Source organism: Anguilla rostrata, chromosome 3 (assembly GCF_018555375.3).
Source record: "Anguilla rostrata isolate EN2019 chromosome 3, ASM1855537v3, whole genome shotgun sequence".
Lineage (NCBI taxonomy): Eukaryota > Metazoa > Chordata > Actinopteri > Anguilliformes > Anguillidae > Anguilla > Anguilla rostrata.
In genome coordinates this window covers 30,276,391-30,301,160 of record NC_057935.1, presented here as the reverse complement: position 1 = coordinate 30,301,160, position 24,770 = coordinate 30,276,391, and the positions used below count along the sequence as shown (strand labels likewise).

At 39.7% G+C, this 24,770-nt stretch overlaps 1 protein-coding gene across 1 annotated transcript in view; it reads left to right on the top strand.

Moving 5' to 3' along the window:
* Positions 1-4,890: 4,890 nt before the first annotated feature.
* bbs5 (Bardet-Biedl syndrome 5) overlaps positions 4,891-24,770 on the top strand; it is a 50,200-nt gene continuing 30,320 nt past the window's right edge. The window contains exons 1-3 of the mRNA XM_064329901.1: positions 4,891-5,082; positions 22,875-22,957; positions 23,766-23,831. Of these exons, the coding sequence (XP_064185971.1) occupies positions 5,015-5,082; positions 22,875-22,957; positions 23,766-23,831 (217 nt within the window). The 5' untranslated portion in view covers positions 4,891-5,014. The remainder of the gene's footprint in view (positions 5,083-22,874; positions 22,958-23,765; positions 23,832-24,770) is intronic.

Genomic DNA, 24,770 nt, shown 5'->3' with positions numbered 1-24,770 from the left:
GTAGAAGTAAAAGAGAGAGAAAAGAGGACGGATCTAGCTCAGGTGGAACGGATAGTGAGGGGAGCGAGAGGAAGGAGGAGGACCCGAAGGCATAGTGGTGAGATTTGAGGGAGAGGGGGGAATAAAGAAAGTTGATCTGCTGAAGCTAACTAAAACTATTAGAGGACAAATTGGTGAAGTGAAGTATGCAAGAGTTTTGGGAGATGGAAACTTGCTTATAGGATGTGACAATGAAGGTCAGATGGAGAAGGCAAAGAAAATGAGTAGTGTTGGAAAAGCTAAAGTAGCCAAAGTAGTAAGAGTGGGGGAGCAGAGGGGTGGTGGGTGCAAGGGGGTAATTTCTGGATTACCTCTTGTAGTTAGCATGAAGCAACTGGTAGAGAACTTGAGGGTGCGGAATAGGTTAGTTAAAAGTGCTAAAAGAATGACAAGGGGGGTGGAGAAAGAAGAGACTGAGACCGTTTTGATTGAGTTTGAAACAAAGGTTCTCCCAAAGGAATTATACTTTGGATTTGTGAGATACAGAGTTAGAGAGTTCATACCAAAGCCAATGAGGTGTTTTAACTGCCAGGAATTTGGGCATGTGGCTAAGGTGTGCAAAGGGAAGAGAAGGTGTGCTAGATGTGGTGGGGAACATGAGTATGGGAAGTGTGGAGAGGGAGTGAGAACAAAATGTTGTAACTGTGGAGGGAATCATAGTGTGGCTTATTGGGGTTGTGAAGTGTTGAGAAGAGAGGTGGAGGTGCAGGAGATAAGGAGGAAGGAAAAAGTCTCATTTGCTGAGGCAGTTAGGATGGAAAAACAGAATGAGGAGGGAGGATGTAGCAAAGAACAAGCGGTAGCAAAAGAAAAGCAAGATAAGAATGGATGGATTGATAGAGAAGAAGAAATTGGTGACCTTCATAGCAGGAGTGATAAATGCAACGGCTGAGATAAAATCTAAAACAGAAAGGATTCAGGTTATTGTCAAAGCAGCAGTACACCACTTGGATATGATAGGTTTAAAATGGGAAGAAGTAAGGGATGAACTCAGTGTACAGTCAAGTCAAGAAACGGCATGTGTGGGTTGATTGTACTAATAATTTTAATTCTTCAGTGGAATGCGAGAAGCCTGGTTGCTAATGGGCAATATTTTAAGCAGTTTGTAGCCAGTAGGAGAGAAAAACCAGACATTGTGTGTATTCAAGAGTCCTGGTTAAAGTCTAATTTGGATTTTGTTTTATATGGTTATGTGGCAGTGAGGCGAGATAGGACAGAGGGGGGAGGAGGAGGATGTGTCACTTTTGTAAAGCAAGGTGTCCCTTACAGAGTAATAGGTATAGGTAATGAGCAAGAGTATGTGGTAGTAAAAGTGTGGGCAGAAAGGAAAGAGTTAGTGATTGTGAATTACTATAATCCATGCAAAAGACTAGAGTTAAGCAAGCTTGAGGAGATAGAAGGGCAGAATGGTAGTAGCACGGTTTGGTGTGGTGATTTTAATGGACATAACACATTATGGGGGAGTGACAGAACAGATGCTAATGGGCAGGTGATAGAAGAGTTGTTAGATGAAAATAACTTAGTATGTTTAAATGATGGCAGTAGTACAAGAATAGATGTTAATTCAGGGAGAGAGGCTGCACTTGATCTTACACTTGTGTCAAACAACATAGCAGCAGTGTGTGATTGGACAGTGTACCAAGAAGGTACTATAGGGAGTGATCATTACCCAGTCTGGTGTAAGATAAATATTGCTGTCTCATTGACCATAGAGAACACAGGTGGGAAATGGATCCTTGGGAAAGCTGATTGGGAGAAATTTCTGGAAGGAAGTGATAGATATTTAAGTCAGGTTAATGATGGACACATGGACACAGAGTCACTTGACAGCAAAATAAAACAAGGCATAATGACAGCTGCATTCGAATCCATTCCTAAAAGTAAAGGTAGTATGAAGAAGAAAGTGGTACCATGGTGGGATGATAAGTGTAAGGAAGCAGTGAGAAATAGAAATAAGGCGTTTAAACTAGTCAAAAGAACTCATAATTTTCAACATATGATTCAGTACAAGCAGGCCCAGGCAGTAGTAAGGAGGATAATAAGACAGACAAAAAGGACACATTGGAGAAAGTACTGTGGTACAATTGGAAACACAACTCAGGTGGGAGAAGTATGGGGGATGATAAAAAAGATGGGAGGGGACAGGAGGGAGTGGAGTTATCCGGCTCTGACCGATGGAAATGAAACTGCAGTAACAAATAAAGAAAAGGCAGAGTTATTGGCAAATACGTTTGTTAGGGTACATAGCTCCAATAATTTATCAGTAGAAGGAAGAAGAGGCAAAGAGAAATATGGAGGCTTTATGCAGAAAGGATAGTAATGATGATGGACAAAATTTACCTTTCATCATGGGAGAATTAAAAAGGGCACTAGATAAAACAGGAAAGACAGCACCGGGTAAAGATGAGACATGTTATAGCATGTTAAAACATCTGAGTGTAGGAAGTCTGGGGAAATTGTTGTCACTGTATAATAAAGTGTGGGAAGAGGGGAGAATGCCAAGGAGCTGGAAGGAGGCGATAATTATTCCAATAAGGAAACCTGGAAAAGATGCCAGCAGGCCTGGAAACTATAGACCGATTGCCTTGACATCTCACATTTGTAAGTTAATGGAACGTATGATAAATGAGAGGTTAATGTATTTTTTGGAAAAAGGAGGTATGGTGGCGTCGTATCAAAGTGGATTCAGGAGAGGAAGGAATACTATGGATCCAATGTTGTGTCTGGAGAATGAAATAAGGAAAGCGCAAGTAAATAAAGAGACAGTGGCTGCAGTGTTTTTTGATGTTGAGAAAGCGTATGATATGCTATGGAGAGAGGGACTTCTAATCAAACTGCACGTAATGGGAGTTGGAGGGAAAAAGTTTAATTGGGTTATGGACTTTTTAGATGGAAGGACTATTCAGGTGAAGATAGGGTCAGAGTTATCAACCAAATATGTTGTGGAAAACGGGACACCTCAGGGAAGTGTAGTAAGTCCAACTTTATTTTCCATCATGATAAATGACATATTTATGAATATCCCTATGGATATGGGGAAGCCATTGTTTGCAGATGACGGGGCTTTGTGGAAAAGAGGGAGAAATGTTGAACACATAGTGAAGACAGTGCAAGATGGAATTAATCAAGTTGAAAAGTGGGGAACAAAGTGGGGAGTTAAATTTTCAGTTGAAAAAACAAAATCTATGCTCTTTACAAGAAAGAAACTCAGGGAATGCAATTCGAAATTGTATGGAAATAATTTAGAGAAAGTTGTGAGTTTTCGTTTTTTGGGAGTATATTTTGATATGAGGTTAACATGGAGGGAGCATATTAGATATGTTGTTAGTAGATGTAAAAAAGTGATAAATGTCACGAGGTGTCTTGCAGGATTGGAGTGGGGAGCTGATATAGCATCTCTGAAATATATTTATGTAGCCTTAATTAGATCAAGATTAGACTATGGAAGTATCGTATATGGATCAGCAGCATAATCTGTGCTGGCGGACCTAGATGTTATACAAGCTTGGGCTTTACGAGTGTGTTTAGGAGCAGTTAAAACTTCCCCAGTGTGTGCACTCCAAGTGGAAGCTGGTGAAATGCCACTGTGGTTGCGTCGGAAACAGCTGGTGGCTAACTACTGGGTTAATCTAAGGGGGCATGGAGATAGTCATCCAACAAAAAGGGTACTGCAGACAAGCAGGGAGAAGGAGAGGATGGAAAAATCAAGTTTTGGATGGGCAGGAGATCAAGTGGCAAGAGATATGGGAGTATATGATAAAGAGTTTGGCGAAACTGTGGTGTGGCCTGTTAGACCTGTCTGGGAGTTAGAAAGTGTGGGGGTAGATCTGGAATTACTTAAGATTAAGCATAGTAATAAGAATGCTGACTTAGTTAGTGAATATTATAACTATAGGGACTGTAAGTATAAAGGCAGTGTTCAGATTTTTACAGATGGATCAAAGGATCCGCAGACAGATGCGACAGGGGCTGCAGTTGCTGTGCCTAGTTACCAAGTGGGAATTAGCAAGAAAACATCGGATTGTTTAAGTGTGTATGCGGTTGAATTGTTTGCCATATTGATGGCATTAGAATGGGCTGAACGGGGTAGGGTTAACAAAATAGTAATATGTAGTGATTCTGTGTCGGCCATTGCAAGTATTAAGGCAGGTACAGCCAGAAATCACCAGGATCTGCTGTATGAAATCTTGTTTGCCAATTCAAGAGTGGTTAGGCAAGGGAAAAGTGTTACATTCATGTGGGTCCCAGCACATTCAGATATCCCGGGAAACGAGAGAGCAGATACGTTGGCAAAAGAAGCAGTCAAAAAGGGAAGTGTTGAAATCAATTTCAAGTTATCTAAATCAGAGGGAAAGGGCATTGTGTGGGGAAATATTAATAAAGAATGGCAGCAGCACTGGGATCAGGAGAGAAGGGGGAGACATTTACATCTGATACAAAATAGAGTAGGCAGTGTAAGAAAGAGGGGAGGAAACAGAAGAGAGGAGGTTGTAATATCAAGATTAAGAATAGGACACAGCAATTTACGCAGCACGCTTCATCTTATAGGTAAACATCCAACCGGTCTTTGTGAAATCTGTCAGGTACCAGAAACCGTAGAACACGTTATCATTAACTGCAATAAATATAGGTCGAAAGGAAGGATATGATGGAGGAGATGGGAGGATTGGGGATAACAGGAGCAGGATTGAGGAATGTACTGGAGTGTGGTGCTAGTGGGCAGGGGAGGAGATGTTTTATTAACTACCTTCAGGGAACGGGACTGTTAATGATAGTGTGACAGTCAATAAGCTGTAGGAGTTAACTTACTCCGAAAGATGGCAGTAATGCAACTTTCAAGGATGTAAGCTGCCGGTAAACAACACCGAAGAAGAAGAAGAAGTGTTTGTCGCTGTATGATTAGGCGGTAGGAATTGTTTGGTCAAAATCCCCAGTCAAATAGAAAATTATTATTATTTTTTTTACTAATAAAAACATGACCATGGCTTCTGTGTTGGATGCACTGTGGGAGGACAGAGATGTTAGATTTGACATTACCCCGCAGTAAGTATGAATACGTTTAACTATCGGGTTTTCTTTGCCAGGTGTTGAGTTATCCGTAACTAGGAACGCGGTAGCACCTAACTTAGCTAGCAAACCTAATATACGGGTAGCCTGGCCATTCAGGTTTCCATTCACTGATGTCGATGACAGTGTTGCCTAATTAAGCCATTTCTGGTTTAAGCTAAGAGTGTAAGCAAGCTTCTACCAAGCCAGCAACATTTGTACTAGATCATATTGGCTAGCTAACTGACATGACCTTTTAAGCCTAAATTACTTGGCTAAATTAATGCTAGCTAGCTATCATTTATCTGGCTCAATGGATAGGTGGCTATCATTTTACCATTCAGTTGTAGCTTCGACTAGCTAAATCCAGAACAGTTTTAGCTTAGCGATGTCGAGTAACGGACTGTTGTGCGACCGAGTGCTACAAGGTTAACCACTGATTATGCAGCTAACATTAACTTGGCTAATGCAATATGTTGGCTGCTAGGCTACGCTGTCATAGTTTTTTCCGACCGTGAAGAATGCCTTACTTGTTTACATCATCGAGATATACAAGAACTGGAGACAGCTTTCGAAGTGCTATCCTAAAATTTCTTCTTCCCGTGAAGAGTGCCTGGCCCGCAAGCGTAGAAATGTGTTAACACTGCGACACAATTACATCGAGAAATACCATCTATGGGGGGGACGCTCGTTGTATTCGGTAACTGCATTTAGATCAAACACGCCATTCACAAAAATATAAAAACGCTCGTCAATCTGTTTATAATGCCATCATAGCGCGGAGTGTTTAAAACTATAAAACCACCCCCTTAATAAAATAAAATAAAAACTGTAGGCTACACGTTAACTTTAAATATAGACCAACTAGTCTGATTTTGACAACTTCGTGATTAAACTGCCTCACGTTTATAAAACTCAGAAGTGACTTAAATATCCACTGAGCACTAGTGACTTACTACTAGCATTTTAGGATAAATTCTGCAGCCTATTTGACAATACTTGGTGAATACTTTGTGTACTAAATGTTAGAAGTTCAAGTCTAAGCTTAAGTATATTTTCCTGATGTGTAGGCCTATATGTGTTCAAAAGTGAACCAAGTAGACTTTCTTATTTTAAGAAAGAATGCTATATTAGTGTGCTTATAAAACTTTATATGGTGCATCTTTTCAGAGTTCCTTTATTCAAGTAGTAGGATATTTCACAGCACCTTATTCCCAAATTCCCCTCCTCAGTCAATGAGAATTCTTTTTAGAGCCCTAATTCTATAGAAGAAAAAAAAACTGTAGGCTACACATTATGTAGAGACCCACTAGTCTGACTTTGACAACTTTGGGACTAAACTGGCTCACGTTTTAGTTAATAACACTCAAGAGAAAATTGAACATCCACTGAGCACTAGTGACTTACTACTACTTAAATATTGTAGTATAATTTCTGAAACCTACTTGAGAATACTTGCTGTACCAAAGCTTGCAAATAAATTCAAGTGTAAGCGTAAGTATATTTTCCTGATGTGTATACACACTCCTGGGCAAAAAAATGGCCCAAGCCCAAAATGGCATAATATTAAGCTTTTAATGGTCTTAACAACAAATTGTTGGGGGGGTGTTGCCCTTTTTCAGGTTAGAGCAACAGCCCCTCAAAATGTCTGTGCACGTCCCTGCTAGTAGGCCTATAGCATTCTTTCTTAACATAAGAGAGTCTACTTGGTTCACTTTTGAACAAGTATAGGCCTACTCATCAGGAAAATATACTTAAGCTTACACTTGAACTTCTTTGCAACATTTAGTACACAAGTATTCTCAAGTAGGCTGCAGAATTTATACTAAAATACTTAAGTAGTAGTAAGTCACTAGTGCTTGGTGGATGTTGAAGTTACTTCTGAGTTTTATGAACTGAAACGTGAGCCAGTTTAATCACAAAGTTGTCAAAATCATACTAGGTGACCTATTTTTAACGTTACTGCGTAGCCTACAGTTTGTATTTTATTTTATTAAGGGGGTGGTTTTATGGTTTTAAACACTCGATGATGCTATGATGGCATTATGAACAGATTTCCGTGCGTTTTTATATTTTTGTGCATGGTAGGTTTGATCTAAATGCAGTTACAGAATATAGAGTTTTTTTCCAAAGATGGTATTCTCGATGTACTTGTTTTGCCGTGTTAACACATTTTTATGTTTGCGGGTCAGGCACTCTTCACGGTAAGAAGAAATTTTAGGACAGCGCTTCCAATATTGCTTGTGTCGAAAGTGCTGCAACGAAAAAAGCGATTGATTTACTCAGGAGCCACATCTGTTGCGGTCGCGGGAAATTTTACGACAACATAAGTGATTTAGATAATCAGGTATGTAGTATAGTGCTCATTATCTAGGCTTCACCAAGATCATGTCTTCAGTGTGGTACAGTTTGGTATAAAGCATTTTAGTTTTACAAATGGGTGTTTTTAAAAATTATCACAGTGATAAGGAGATGTGTCTTTTGATTCCCAATTCCCAACCTTCTGCCAGTGTGCGATGATGCATATCCCTAGGGAGGTCAAACCTGTTTTGGTGATTTTGCAGCAAACAGAGTTTGACAGTTTATTTTTAATCCATAATGGCATAAATGCTACTGTATAATTTATGTTTTCTCACGGGAGTAGGGTCTAGCGCAGGGGTGGGCAAACTTTTTGACTCGCGGGCCACAATGGGTTTTCAAATTTGACAGAGGGGCCGGGCCAGGTGCATTTGGAGGGAGTGTTTGGGCCGGATATACTAAAGCATTAAATGTAGTGTGTGCAAACCTCATAGCACAGTAAGAACACTACAACCCAATTTATTAACTGTCTTTCAAATGTGAAAAATAGCCCTTATCAATTAATAAATTTGTCTCAAGGAATATGCAAGATATGACATTTACATACTATTTCGCAGATACTGGGATGAGGAAATGTAAATAGATTCAAATAACACACGCACTGTGATTTATCAAGATTGCGTCTGTTTTTAATAAGTTTCAATTTAAGGTGCAAAGTTAAAGAAATCAACATTTATTGAAAAATGGAATCACTTTCAACATTCAAAACATATTATTACACAACGAAATACTCAAGCTCAATAATATCTACTTGTGTTAAACTCCGCAAAATCATAAATGGATTGTCTTGACCGCGCGCTCTACAAACTCGCTACGGAAGACCTCGCCTTCATGCGCAAACAGTACACGTGTATTGTTGCCAAGCACACAGACATGGGCTGTATTAAATATCCTACCTGTAGCTGAAAATTTAAATTAAGAGCGATGTGCGGCGTGTTAATTGAGCTACTGTACCGGTGCTGTGCGTAAATACGCATTGCTCTTAATTAAAAGACGCACTTCCAAACTTTCCAAATGCATTTTTTCAAAACACAGAAGAAAAACTCACCATTTCAGTGGGAACAGTGTTGTTGGTCTCCCTTTTTTGCCAGTGCATCAAAGTCTGGAGTTAGTTTTGTTGTGGCAATTCTCAGGACAGATCTGAGGTGTTGGTCAGTTAACTTGGATCTGTGATGGGCTTTGTTGATTTTCATGACGCTAAACGTCTGTTCACACACGTAAGTCGAGCCAAACAACACCAGCATCTTCTGCGCCGTCCTCCGGAGGTTTGGAAACGCGGTCTCGTTAAGTGAAGCGTAAAAGTCATTCAGTTTAAGAGACTTGAACTTCTCCTTTGAGACGGAGTCAGACTGAAGATCGATCAGTTCTAATTGCAGCTCCTGCGGTCTAATTCGGGGTCTTGTGACAGGGGACAGGACACCAGTTGAAGTGACTTGTCAATTTTTTCAAAATCACAGAACCGACGGCAAAATTCTCTGTGCAGATCGTCCAGCGATTTGCAGTATTTCTTCGCATTTCGGGCGGCCTCTTTCTGCACGGCTAGTGTGGGAAATGTGCGAAAGATTTGTTTGACATTTGCCTGGAGAATAAAACCAGCTTGGATTTGAAGGCTCTCACATTTGTGTACATGTCGTGCGCAAACTGATCTTTACCCTGTAGCTTCACGTTCAGCTCATTCATGTGTGAAAATATGTCCACAGCAAACGCAAAGTCACAAAGCCAGTTTGTGTCGCTCAGCTCGGGAAATTCTTCGGATTTCCCCATTAAATTAAAAATGAGCGAATCTCGTCTTTGAGCTCCCAGACTCGTTGAAACACTTTCCCCAAACTTAACCAGCGAACGCGAGAGTGGTAAAGTAGGTCCTGGTGATCCGCATTAGTTTCTTCCAGAAACGTAATGAACTGACGATGATTAAGTCCCTTTGCTCGTATGAAGTTAACAAGTTTTACAACTGGATCCACGACGTGATTAAGCTGCAATACAGACTTACACAGAGACTCCTGATGAATGATGCAGTGAAGTAAAATAACATTCTGGTCAGGGTTTTCTTCTTTCACTTTATCCTGGATTCTTTTCAGCAGCCGATGTTTTTTCCAGTTAAATTTGGCGATCCATCCGTGGTGACATTGGCAAGTTTACTCCAAGGTAGCTTCATTCTCTCGATGACAGCAGACACCTGTTCATATAAGTCCTCTCCTCGCGTTTTCCCTTTCAGTGATTCCATGCTCAAAAGCTCTTCCGTTATCTCAAAACTGTCGTTAATCCCTCGGATAAAAATTAGGAGCTGAGCAGTGTCTTTTATGTCGTTACTTTCATCCAGTGCTAGTGAATATAACTTAAAGGACTCCGCCTTTTTGTTTAACTCGCTGACTATATCTTCGTCAATCAGTTCCACGCGACGAGTCACTGTCCTGCGTGCTAAACTAATTTTTTCAAACTTGGCTTTGCTCTCCGGACACAAGAGACCTGCTGTCTCTACCATGCACTCTTTCAAAAACTCGCCTTCGGAGAAAGGCTTGCTAGCCTTTGCTAATTTGAATGCCAGCAAATAGTTGCCTTGGTACTTGACTCTTGAATTGCAGTTTGTCGGTGAAAAAAGTTCTGTTGATTCTGTAAATTAGCTGCCAACCTCTGAGCAGTAGCCGCCCGTTCTTGTGTTGACTGCTTGCTAGCATAGTTTGCATGTTTCGTGGCAAAGTGACGGCTGATATTGTACTCTTTGAAAACCGCAACAGCTTCTTGGCATATCAGACATACAGCCTTTGATCGGACTTCAGTGAAGAAGTATTTTGTTGTCCACTCCTTATTAAACACTCGGCATTCGCTGTCCACTTTCCTTCTCTTTGGTCCGCTCATTTTTACAGAAGGGCTTAATGGTGACGTGAAACGAAGTGAAAATTAAAGTGAAATAAAGAGAAATACGCGCCACTCCAACAACGGTCAATGTGTTTCGAGTGCGCCATCTATTGGGGAAAGGTGGGCATTGCAGGGAAAGGGGAAAAAAGAAGGTTTTTACTATAATTTGGACAAGTTCGGCGGGCCGGATTAAAAAGCCTAACGGGCCGTACGTGGCCCGCGGGCCGTAGTTTGCCCATGTCTGGTCTAGCGGCTACAGAGAACCCCAGGGATCGAATGTAGAAAAATAAGTAATGTAGAAAAAATATGTGGAAATTTGAGAGCGCGGATTACTAGCCTAAATTGTAGACAACCAGAGACGATTTGTTGGACGGTTGGATTTTGAAGCTGTTACAGTGCATGCTTTTTAAAACTAAGTTGCTAACAAGTTGCTATGTTGAAACTACAACAATGGTCGCATTTTTGCAACCACCCGCCTGCATGCAGCAACTGTTGTAGTTTCAATATAGCAACTTACCATTTACACCTCTTAAGGCACAAGTCAAATCTTGCCAATCCTTACCCATTTAGGGGGTACCCTATTTAAAGCTTTATAACTCCAGATGTGAACACCACAAAGACTTGAAAAATGGCTTAAAAGAAGCAAGACATTTGTACATTTTAAAATACTAACGCAGATTAGTTTATATTCATAATTTTGGAAGAAATAAAGTGCCACAAATGCAATTGTTTTGACAAAAAAACAAAAATAAATGTGCACTTTTTAAGTTTGCAATGAAATACTGAGAGATTGCATATATACAGGAGGTTAAACTATACATGTGCTAGGTCAAAAACTTCTTGACCACAAGTTCATAAAATCTAAGGGTGGATATGTAGAACTACTATAGATGTATGAAGCAAAATCTAAGCAGTGTACCCAGCATCTCCAAATCTATCCAAAATGTCTAAATTATGCATTGCTGTAAATCACAACATATCTACGTATTTCACTACAAATCAACTGTTTTGACTCAAGAAAATCACTGTTGCATAATTTTCAAATGGGAATTACAAGCTTTCAGTCAGTACAGTGGTCTAAAATAGCTAGGTGTTCAGAAACATATCCAAAATCTCTCCAAAATTGAATAAAATGCTTTTTTTGCATTATAAAGCATATAAATGAGCCCCTTATGAGGGTTTAAGATGAAACATTGCTATCAGATAAAAAAATAATGCAAAAATATTGTCACACAATGCGGTACAGTACCTAAATGTGTAATAATTAACTTGTGTGTATTTCTATACTCTGTACTCTCGTATGTTTTCTTGTATGGGGATGAGACAACATGAAAACAATTTTCACCCGTCCACCACGTTTTGGCAATGTTCCAGCTCATCACTGTTTTATGCTTCACAAAAACGCTTGCATTACAGTGTGAAATATTCACATTATATAACACCACTAACCTATTTAAAGATACTCAATTTAAAAAATAACGTATATAACCGAAATATTTTGAGCGGTAATACTTACATAGCAATAGCCACCAAAATTACCAGGAACTTTCAGTCCCAGGAACTACTTTACCAGGAACTAAAAGGTTCCTTCAGCCAATGGTTGTCTGCGTTTCCACCGGGGTCTAAAGTACCGTGAAGATTAGGCAAATTAGCCCACTGACGTATGAAAAAGCGACGTTGTCGTCGGTCCATCTGTCATATGATTTCTTCTGTAACCCATACTACACGAAGTAGCCTACATTATTTCTAATAACCGGGACAGCCCGGATGGGTTTATTCCACTTATATACAACGGGTTACCAACAATGACTAGCCTATATATGGTTACTTTTGTATTTATTGATTTTCATATATCCTCTCAAACACATTCATTATGTTTTTATGCGAACATTTGCTTTCATGTCTTGACATCCGAAGCGACAGAATGCATTCACATTTATATGTATAACTGGCAACAACAGCAGAAAACATCCACACGTTGTAAACAATTTGCTGTTTGATTACTTTCTCGTCGTCAATTCCATATAGGCTAATCGCAAAATGACAAGAATAGAACGAAAACTCGGACTTGCGTGAAAATGTAAATTAGTAGTGGTACAGCCACCGTTTGCTTTCCTTCGAAGTTACTGCTAGCCGAGCAGCGAAGTGTGCCCTCCAGATGCGAACCATGCACCATAAATTAGTCCATAGTCTTCCTAGTCTTTTTGTGGAATTGAAGAATGGCAGTAAAATGGAGTAAAATTACGGCAGTCTGAAAAAGCTAAAGGGACGGTTACTAGAATTAACCTTTTATTTTACCCTGACAAAAAGTGCGGAAGGTGATTTCCAGTTTGCTTTTACTGTATCACCAATGTTAATTACGCAGAACTACCGCATACCTCACATAACTGTATCAAACGTTTTGAGTCAATTACAATGGGCTAACAAAGAAAATCCGGAAGAAAATATTCAGCAACCGAATTAATCCGTTTGAATGTTTTAGTACGTAATATGCTGTCCCAGCACGAATGCTTAGCATTTTATAAAACGAATACTAAAGCAAGAAAAGAGCAGAAGAGCACACGTTATAATTCCAAGACGTTGACAGGCTATAACCAAAAGTAGGCTACTGCGCCGCATAACATACAAGTTTGATTTGAAGTTATTATGAAAATAAATTGGTTTGCGCCTGCTTATTTTTAAAAATGGCGCCTGAAAACAAAAAACACAAAAAAATGCTGCGAGTACTCGACCAATCAGAAATGTTCAGCGCTGCAAGCTCCACCCAAAAGGTTCCTGTACTTTCGGAAAGTACTACCCCCCAAGCAGGAACCTTTTGGGGGGTAAAATAAAGCCCCAGGAACTAAATTTAGACCCTAGTTCCTGCGGTGGAAACGCACTGAGTTCCTCAAAAGGTTCTTAGTTCCGGGGTATAGTTCCTGCGGTGGAAACGCGGCTAATGATGAAATCTCCTCTATGTTCAGTAGATGGAGACAGAGACAGTATCAATGATACTGTTCTATTCGCTTCTGTTTTGCTCCAGAAAACGATGTCAGCTAGGTCTATCAGCAAACATATGGCTTAGCTATGTTCAGAAGTCCTCAACAATAATAGTATTTTACAAGAAATTACGAAATATCCTTGAACACGTTTCTTTAGGTGCAGCGTATTTGTCTGCTAACAGAGTGAATGCGTAAGTGAATGCGATGCTAAGAATATTTTCTGTTACGCTGACCTATAAAAAGCTATTCCAAAAACAGAATTAGACATGTTATACATCGTTAGAACCTACTGAATAAATGAATTGTCAATCAAGCCAGACTGTATTAAAAAGGGTGACGACGCCGTAAACAACAGGTGTGGTATTACCCACAGCTATTTTGGAAGATACCCAGGCGTCACAGATGCGCGTATATTTCCCAAATGGATTGTCCAAGACAATATATGACCACGCAGTCTCAAAATGGACATCTCTACACGTAAAACCAACAGTAAGGTTTTATATTTATTCAATATTTAGTCCCAGATATTGACTGTAGAATGACATGGTATCATTTTTAAAAACTTTTTCTCGTTTATTTCGTTATTCAGTGAGCAGCGTTTTCACTGCTGTATAGGCATATCTTAGGGCTATTGTCGAGTTTATCTTGTTGCTATGACGGAATAAGATTTTTTAGTGGTGAAAGAATATTTTTATGAATACCAAGATAGACAATATTGTCCATTATGTCAAGGGTGGGGGGTGTTTTTTATATGAGACTGCAGGGAGGGGGTGCATGTTAAATGAACGACCAGAGCGACAATGGTGGGGCTGCGAAACTCCGTTTTCGGCATAGTTGTCGTGTGTCGTCTACTAATGAAACTAAAACAACGCGTTTCTGTTTTTATCTCACACGTTGGTTGCAGTAGCACCGAATGTTTGACTTTAGTAATCTAGGCACGCTGGCGTGCTGACCACTAGGGGCTGTGCGCTAAGAGGTTAAAGCACATAACAGTTTTAAAATTCACAGTTGAGATATTAATGGGGGTAATTTATCTCGTAGAACAAAACGTGAAACTGTCTTAGGCATACGTTACACACAGACCTTATTTTTGGCATAAAACTAAATCCCTATGGGAAAAAAACACGGGAAATCTGCAGAGGGAACCCATGGCGGAAGAAACATCCGGGTTGGCCTACAAAAAGACGTAATTACTATAACACTCTATTGCTGTAGAATTTTAAGTTCCTGAGGACACTGGCAGCTTATCATTTTAGGACACCTAATATGAAAGCATGAATACATAACAACAGAATAACGTGAAACATTTCACAGCAATTTTTTTTTGTAGCAAAAATGTGTAATAATACCTTCAATTGACTTCAGTGCAGTGTTAGGTGCAGGCACAAATGCTCATAAAGTCAAATGACCTGTTAAAGTGAGCTCAGATGTCAATTTTGTTTTTGATGTTTCTGCGTGGAACGCATGTGCGAACAGAAAGTGTCACCTCCCTCTGCAACTACAGGGATTACATAGGAAGAGGGAAGCGGATAAATCGTATTAAAGAAAACAGCTGTTATTTTCTGACAAGTTAGGTATTTATATGTTTTATTTGAGTAGCATTTATGACATAGTCAAAAATAAACTGTCCCTATTAGGGTCTTACGAGTTTTATGTTGCTAACTGTTATAAAACGACAAGAGTTACCGAATCCGTAAAAATATTTTAATGGCTTCTATGCTGATACCAGCCCAATATTAGCTGGTATTAGGGCTTTATTTTTCTCAAATAATAATGTTGTCTTCAAATCACAGAGCTAAGAATTCATCAAGACAGCGAATCACCCGAAATGCAACACGACGTGACGTGAAGTACAATGCAGAATGGTGGAAGCTGTCCGTATGAGGAAAAATTACACTCTGCTGCCCCCTACTGTCAGAACCCCAAAGCATTTCCCTCTGGCTGACAGAACCTCTCCCGCAGTAGCAAGTGTGTCAACTGAAACCCTAAACCACTGTAATCTTTAGTTCCATGGAGATGGGACGACATTTTACAAATGTTACTATTTGTGGTCAACATTTTTAAGTTCATCTAGCACTTATCTGCACACAGTAAATTTTAATGAGTATTTTCCATGCCTAAGCAACAATTATAGCAAGTTGAGATACTAATAGCCAACATTATGTACAGTAAGAAAAATATTGGTGATGTTCTAGCTTCATGGTATACCAAACATCAAACAGATAACTGAGCCACATAAATGAACGCTTACACTACAGTATGTGAAATTCCCATATTAGAGAATAGCACAGACCTCTTGAGTGGCATGAATTCTAACACCAGGCGACTATGCTAACTCTGCTCATAGTATATTAACAATTGTCCCAATACTAACAGCTATTTAGTACAGGTATTTAATATGCTGAGCATTATTAGCAAGGCTAACAGTTGTCTCTTACGACTAATGTGAATTCAGCAATATAAAAAATATGACACAACGTAAATAACTGAAATGATACTAGCAGTAATATGTAGCCTACACCTTTGCCATGTTCATATGTATCCTGGCTAAACTTCATGCTGCTTCCTACTCTTCTGACCCACTGCCCAAATCCATGTCAGCAAGGTGATACCAAAGGCCAAAAGTTTACATACACCTAGGCTAAAGGCATTCAAACTCAGTTTTTCACAACTCCAGCTAGAAAGTTAAACCTGACTGAGTTACACCAGTTCTGTCTGGAGGAATGGGCAAAAATTCCGGCAAAGTATTGTGAGAAGCTTGTTGAAGGGTACCCCAAGCATTTGATTAAAGTTAAGCAATCTAAAGGCAATTACATTACATTACATTACATTACAGGCATTTAGCAGACGCTCTTATCCAGAGCGACGTACAACAAGTGCATCAGTTCAAAGTGCAGAGGTGCAGAAAAACACACTAGAGTGAAGTAAAGATCATAGTGACCACATAGATCAGGACTCCAACCCTGTAGGGTAACCTGTTCAGCAAATAAACAAAACAATCCTGCCAAGTACAAAACTAGCACTGAAATCACATTTGCCTAATCAGAATCAAACAAAACAATCCTGCCAAATACAAAACTAACGAGATCGCATTAGCCTAACTAGGTACATTGAGCTAAACTAGAGGCTAGGGAGGGGTGGGGAGAGGTGCTTCCTGAAGAGATGAGTCTTTAGTCTGCGCTTGAAGGTAGTCAGATTCTCTGCTGTTCTGACCTCCACGGGAAGGTCATTCCACCAGCGAGGGGCCAGGACAGACAGCAGACGCGAACAGGAAGTACAGACAAGAAGAGGGGGAGGTGCCAAGCATCCAGAGGTGGCAGAACGGAGAGGTCTGGCTGGTGTGTAGGGTCTGATGATCCTCTGGATGTATCCTGGGGCTGACCCCTTAGCTGCCTGGTATGCAAGCATCAAAGTCTTAAATTTGATGCGAGCCATAACAGGCAGCCAGTGGAGGTCAGTGAGCAGGGGGGTGACATGGGAATGTCTGGGGAGGTTGTAGACCAGACAAGTTGCAGCATTCTGGATGAGCTGCAGGGGTCTGATGGCGGATGCTGGCAGACCAGCCAGCAGCGAGTTGCAGTAGTCAAGGTGGGACAGGACCATCGCTTGAACCAGGAGCTGGGTTGTGTAGGTGGTGAGGAAGGGACGGATTCTCCGGATGTTGTACAGGAAGAACCTTTACGTTCGACTCACCGCCGCGATGTTCTGGGAGAGGGACAGTCTGTTGTCCATCACCACTCCGAGGTTTTTGACAGTGGGTGATGATGACACCACGGTGTCCCCTAGGGAAATAGAAAAGTCAAGGAGGTTAGAGGATGGAGCAGGAATGAAGATCATCTCTGTCTTACCTGGGTTCAGCTTAAGATGGTGGTTATCCATCCAGCTCTGGATGTCCCTCAGGCAAGCAGAGATGCGAGCGGAGACCTGTGTGTCAGAGGGGGGGTAGGAGAGAAAGAGTTGGGTGTCATCGGCATAACAGTGATAAGAAAAACCATGGGCAGAGATTACAGGACCAAGAGATTGGGTGTACAGGGAGAACAGGAGGGGACCAAGGACTGAGCCCTGGGGAACTCCTGTGGCAAGGGGGCGAGGTGCCAATACTGCACCGGCCCAGGCGACTTGGAAGGAGCGACCGGAGAGGTAGGACTCGATCCAGTCTAGTGCTGTGCCACAGATCGCCATAGCTGCCAGGGAGGACAGGAGGATGGGGATGGGGTTTCCATCTAATACTAACAAGGTGTATGTAAACTTTTGACCCACTGAAAATTTGATATAGTACATAAAAGCTGAAATAAATCTGTCTCTTAGCTATTAGTTTGAAATGACCTCTTATGGAAATAAAGTAGATACCCTAATTGACTTTTAAAACACAGGAAATGTATGGTAACACAAAATGTGTGGAGTTGTGAAAAATTGAGTTTGAATGTCTTTAGCCTAGGTGTATATTTTTGACCTCAACTGTGTTTAACTTTAGTCATGCTGTTGAGTTGGCAACATTTGTAAAATCGTCCAAAAACTGAAGAACAATTACGTCTCAACAAGTGGTTTTATATTACTGTGTAATGTTATGGTTGATTGCACACTGTAGTGAAGAAACAGTTCAAGCCCTCAATCCTTGATATAAATTTCAAATTAGACATGCAATACACCATTGCAAACCTTATACTGTCCTCTACTGGATAAAGTCAAACCAGAATGAACTGAAAGAGTTTTGATTGTAAAAGTGGGGTTTTGCACGTGACCGCTTTCTATTTGTGTTCATTTCACAAACGGATTGTTCAAGACAATAAGTGACCACTGAATCTTGAATGATATTGAATTGGAATACCGCATTGGCATACCTTCGGGCTGTCCTTGGCTTTATCTTGTTGCTATGAGAGAATAAGAATTTTTGGTGGTGAATGAATATTTTTATGAACTCCCAGATAGATGCTATTGTGTGTCATGTCATGTTTGGGGGTATAGTCTCAGATGAGACTGCAGGGAGGGGTGCTTGTTAAATGGACAACCTACATGACAATGATAGCACTTAGAAACTTTGTATTTTACATGGTTGTCGTGTATTGTCTACGAATAAAACTAGAACACAGTGCAGGAGGACTGAATGAGTTGAGTAATCTCAGGATTCTAGCGTTCTGGCCTCTAGGGAGCTTGCACGAAGGGGTTAAATAATAATATAGCCTACTATGTGGAAATATTTTAAAGTCTTCTTTCTTGTGAAAAATTACAAAATACAAGACGACTTATTTGGTGTGTTTTTCTTTATGCTTCGTGCCTTACTGTGGTTTCCTGGCTGCTCAAGATGTTCTAGACATGCTGCCAAATATATAATCTCCCATGTTAAATCAGTTCCCTTAGAGAAATAAATATTTTTGTTCTCTTTACCAGAACTGCAAGTTTCACTGCCTGTCTAAGAGGAAAAAACTTTTTTTATTTTCAGAGAATTATAGTTGCTTGTACTTGTCTCTATGGTATCATGTAGCCTATTCAACCTTGATTGAAGTCTCCATGTAGAACTGCATTGTTTCTCAACGTACTGTTAGACACTTACCTTGAATAAAAATAGTGGAGGACTGAAATACAGAGGCAGAGAGGTGAGATGTTGAAGTGCTTGGTGTCTGTCTACAGAGTTTGTGCTCTAATTGGCTTTGTTGATATGTATGCACATTCAACAAACATTGAACTGATAGATCAATAGATGGACAGATAGATTGTGTTGGAAATCCTCTCCCTTGTGGAACCATGTTGTGACCGGTGAAGTAACACACTGAGGACCCCTTTCTAATTAGAAAAGATTTATTACAATGCGCAATGGGAGACTCGGTGCCTGAACAACCATTCTGTCTGAATCTCAATGATACAGCCGCAAGTGAGGTTTTAAGTGTTCTGTTTAGAGGTGTGGTGATTGCCATGTGTGAACGTTCCCAGGAAGGAATACATTGCACCAGACTTCCCAGGGACACCCGTATGGGCTGTGTCCCAATACGAAGTCAAGTGCCTTAGAAGGTGGCATTTGAAGGCAGAATTTTCACTATTTTCCACACTTCGTAGACATGTCCAAAACCGAAGTCATCAAAAAATGCGTCCTTCTAAGGTGCCTTAATTGGGTTAAATTTGAAGGCAACGTCTGATGCATCCTTCAGCTGGAAGACTATCCCATAGGTCTTTGCGATTTCATCAGACTTCTCACTTCCATTAAATTAATGGCAGCTCAAACCAGCGAAGTGGTGGAAATGTGAATACACGATCATTTGTTATAGTCACATCTAAAAGTACATTTTAATAATTTAATACATTGGAGTAATGTATTTAATGTTTTTAAGCATCAGGCAGTTAAACTGAACTAGCCAGCTAATTTGCTTGTAATCACATTACTTCCCAGTAGAACAACGTAGCTAGGGTTAACTTGGCTTACATACAGTAAACAACTGAAATCACGATAATCTGGTTAAAACAAAAAAAAAGTAGCCAAACTAGTGGATAGTTAGCCTATGTAGTTAGCTGAATGTGAAATTAATTTTGTTTTCCCTTAAACAGAGAATCAGAATAATTGTGGCTACAACGACAGAATCCATATTTATTTCCGTAGTGTTTGTCAGCTGGCAAAGCCGTCAGATGTAACTGTATACGCTGATCTCGTGTTGGTTTCGTGAACTCTCTGTGACCTCATTCTGCCTTAAAAGTGCATTTTCCATTGCCTTTTGAAGTTCCTTTACTGTTTGGATAATGCCTGCAGAGGGAGCTGCCTTCTAAGGTAGCAGACAGTGAGGCAGCTGACTTTGTATTGGGACACAGCCATAGTCTGCTGCCGGTGACACCCATTTCATCTGTGGCTATTGTATATTCTTACAAACAATGATTTAACTCTATATGTAGCCATCTGTCTCTAACAAGGGGAAGCTGTTACAGAGTGTGTGGGTGTGTGTGTGGAAATGTGCATTGAGAATGAAGTTAAGACACAGTTAAGCAACCTGAAGCTAACCTTAATTATTCAAACCTATCAATTGATCGATGGATACATAGCCAATGTGGACAACTAACATTCAAAATCTCATCCAAAATTATGGGCATTGATATGGAGTTGGTCCCCTCTTTGCTGCTATAACAGCTTTCTGTGAAAAACTTCCACTAGATTTTGGAACATAGCTGCAGGGATTTGCTTCCATTAAGCCACAAGAGCATTAGTGAGGTCAGGCACTGATGTTGGGTGATAAGGCCTAGCTCACAGTTGGCGTTCCAATTCATCCTAAAGGTGTTTGATGGGGTTGAGGTCAGGGCCCTGTGCAGGCCACTCAAGTTCTTCTACACCAAGCTTTGCAAACCATTTATTTATGGACCTCGCTTTGTGCAAGGGGGCATTGTCATGCTGAAACAGGGCCTTCACCAAATTGTTGCCACAAAGTCGGAAGCACACAATTCTCTAGAATGTCATTGTATACTGTAGCATTAAGATTTCCCTTCACTGGAACTAAGGGGCCTAGCCGAAACCATGAAAAACAGCCCCAGACCATTATTCCTCCTCCACCAAACTTTACTGTTGGCACTATGCATTCAGCCAGGTAGTGTTTTCCTGGCACTTGCCGAACACAGATTCGTCCATCAGAATGCCAGAGAACATGTTTCCGCTGCCCCCGAGTTGAATCGCGGTGTGCTTTACATCATTCCAGCCGACGCTTGGCATTACACATTAAGGCTGTCAAAAGTGCCATGAAATTGAGTTTGAATATTAGCTTTTGTAATTAGTTAGAGTTCGAATATATTTGAATATCATTCGCCTATAATTCACAAAAATAAGCTGCTTATTGTCGGGTGCAATATGCACGTGATGCTCCCTCTAAACTGGCCTACGCATTATTTTCCACAAGCGGGCAGTAGAATAGAGGACATCGGTGAACTTTAATACTAGGTTATTACATTTGGGGCCTCATTTATAAAACGTATCGAGGTCCTTAGTAAAGACTCCAAAGGTTGATTAGTAGAATCATGTGTGTAACTGCTTGGTTGGAACAAAAGCCTGCACCTACACCGGCCCTTTCTGGCCCAAGTTGAGAACCACTAATCTAGAAATACTGATGCAATACCTCAAGACATCAGCTAAAAAGTTAAAACTTGGTCACAAATGGGTCTTCCAGCCAGACAATGATCCTAAGCATACCTCCAAATTTGTAACAAAATGACTTTACTTTGACCCACTGGAATTCTGATATAGTGAATTAAAGCTGAAATATATCTGTCTCTAATCGATTGTTTTAAAATTATCTCTGATGTGAACAAAGTAGATTGACTTGCCAAAAGAAATGTATGTTAAGATGAAATGTGTGGAGTTGTGTTAATATCTTTAAATGAGATGTATGTAAACCTTTGGCCTCACCTGTACTTTTTGCTTCATGATCTTTAGTAGTTCTGCAGATTTTACGCACTTCTGGTCAAGGTATTTCTGATCCAGGACATGTATATTTTAACCTGTTATATAAGCTATAGAGGATCTCTCAGTGTTTCATATCAAACTAAAAAAGGAGCAAATTTATTTTTGTTTTTTTTACCTTGACAGTTGCATTTGTGGCACTTTATTTCTCCCTAGATTATGAATATAAACTAATCTAAGTTAGTATTGTAAATGGTGCAAATGTCTTGCTTAATTTAAGCGATTTTTCAAGTCTCTGTGATGCTCACTTCGGGAGTTATAAAGCTTTAAATAGGGTACCCCCTAAATGGTCAAGGATTGGCCAGATTTGGCATGTGCGCAAAGGGGTTAATTGGTAGTGAATATGCACAACTTCTTTTTTATCAGTGTCTAACCTTACAAAATGTAAAAGATGGAACTGTACATATGGCTGTTGACCACTCTGACAATAGAAAAAAGAGGAAATACAGTAAAAGGCCACTAACTTTAAAAAGATTGTGCGGGTACAAATAAACTGGCAAGTAGCTTATCAAGAAGTCTGAGTTTGCCATTCCCCCATGCAAAGACATGTATGGGCGTTTAGGCTACTGTCTGTTAGAGGCAGTGCGTCGGCTGTTTAAAATTGCTAGCATAGACTACCCTTGCCCATAATCTGAATTCATCCCCCAGCCCCTAGTAGTTCCTCTGGAGTGCCCTCTGTATTATAACTTGCTGACATCATAACGAGGGCCACTCACAAAGATTATCCAAGGAACTATGGGATACCACCTTCAGTATGAAGCCTACATTGCTGCTGGCTCAGTCATTTCTGTTGTCTATCACAGAAATATTTCAACTTATTTTAAATTTGTATTTGTATTTTAATGTATTTTTAAAAGGCTCTAAATACTAAAGTATGTGGTTTCCCTTGAAAGTATTTATTTAAAGGAATGTATTTTTTAAATACTATTTTGGAAAGTATTTAGTTTTCCATGAAAATTATTTAAATAAATCAAATATAAAGTATTTCATGTGTAAATGTATTTGAAAATACTTCAAATATGTATTTAACTACCTTTTCACATACGAATACCAATACGTGTTTGTATTTTACCCAGGTCTGCTCTGAATCCAAAAAAAGTGTGTTGATTCATGTTGTGATGAACCTCCTTGACTGTATCTAGTAACTAACAAAGTTGACTACCCTAAAGGCAAATGAAAATGAGACCTGGTGAAGTCCTGATAGACTGCCTGGATTCCATTGAAGATACCAAAGGGAACAATGGAGACAGAGGTACATTTAAATTTATAAAATGGATAGGTCCTGTCCATTTTTCCTATTAGTCAATTTGTGTTCTAGTATGATGATAATCCCTCATAAAACATGGATAAATTGAATGTTTGCACATTGTTTTTATATCATTGCAAGCTCAACAACTTTAAATATTGTAATGATAACTAATCCATTAAGTGGCTGAGAATGAACACTGCACTTCGGCGAAATCGATGAACACCTCCACCTGCATTGTCAGCTACTTCAGTAACTGCACCTTGACTGTCTGTTTAAATAAACTTGTAGGCCTACAATAAGGAAAGGCGATATTTAAAGTGTTTATGTACCTAGCTAACTGACTAAATTTTGTCTTTTAGCTAAAAAGGTAACTTTAACTGGTTTATGTAGCCAGTTAAAGTAGGTCCAAAAAAGAAATTATGGTTGCTTTATAACCAAAGAAATTCAGTGGAAGGTTGCAGCACACCATCTATAACAAACATTACCTTTAAAGTTGTGTTTTCTTTGATAAATTATTGTAAGATATAATAGACACTGTTCTATGAATGAGATATTGCACTCGAACCCATGGTATGTCATGAACATTGACATGTCTAGAGAGTTTGCTTGCACCCTCTTTGTGTTGTACCTAACAACACCCCCTAGGAATGACAAATATTTATAATATGCCATGGGTTCTTGTGCTGTATTATTCATTCTGTATTTCTGAACCAGGCATGTGCAGAGGCAGGGTCCTCCCCTAGTCCACGGTCCCACAAAATCCATCTTTTCTACCATCTTTTGCCCTTTGCTTATTTGCACTGTTTTGCAGGCAGGCTACTGGTGACCAATTTAAGAATAATCTGGCATTCCATGGCTTTGCCCAGAGTCAATTTGTGTAAGTACATCGTGCTGCAAAATGTTTGATGTTGAACTCTGTGCAACGTAAGTATTTTGTACATATTGTATGTATACTCTTTCTAATAAGATCCAAGATCAGCATCAAATGATTTGTAGTGTAGGTGCATGCATTTTATGACAAATCAACCAGAATTGAAAAAAAATGGAGGATTTATTTATTCTTCTGTTTTTTTCCTTTGTTGTTTTGTCAAAGGTGCAGTCTTCTTGGATGACTTAAATTGTGCAGGTTTTTAAGTAGTCAATTTCAATTTTAATAAATTGAACAGGTTTGTTATCGCAGTTTTCTTATGTGCATATGGAATTTAAAAATTAGGCAGACAAGATTCAATATACTTTACTTGTGTGAGCTAAGGGTAGCAAAAAGGCTCTTTGAAAAGCAAATTGCCTTGGATGCAAAGTAATCCTAAATGTTTCTTTCAATACTGCAGTAGGAATAGGAAAGTTAAGGAGGAGGTTAAGCACAGTAAGAATAAAGATCCTTCTTTACCTTTGCATTGCATTATAAGAATACGCATATTGCTGATGCTTTAACCCCTTCGGGCACATGCCAAATCTGGCCAATCCTTGCCCATTTAGGGGGTACCCTATTTAAAGCTTTAAAACTCCAGATGTGAGCATCACAGAGACTTGAAAAATGGCTTAAATGAAGCAAGATATTTGTGCCATTTACAATATTTACATAAGGTTTATGATTAAACATTGATATCAGATTAAAAAATCATGTACAACATGTAAGACACTCAATTAAAAAAAGAACGTTTATAACCAAAATGTTTTGAGCAGTAACACTTACATGGCGATGATGAAATGTTATCTGTGTTCAGTAGATAGAGACAGAGACAGTAAATCAATGTTGTCGTTCGATCTTTCTTCTGTCTTCCTCCAGAAAACTGTCAGCTGGGTCTATCAGCAAACA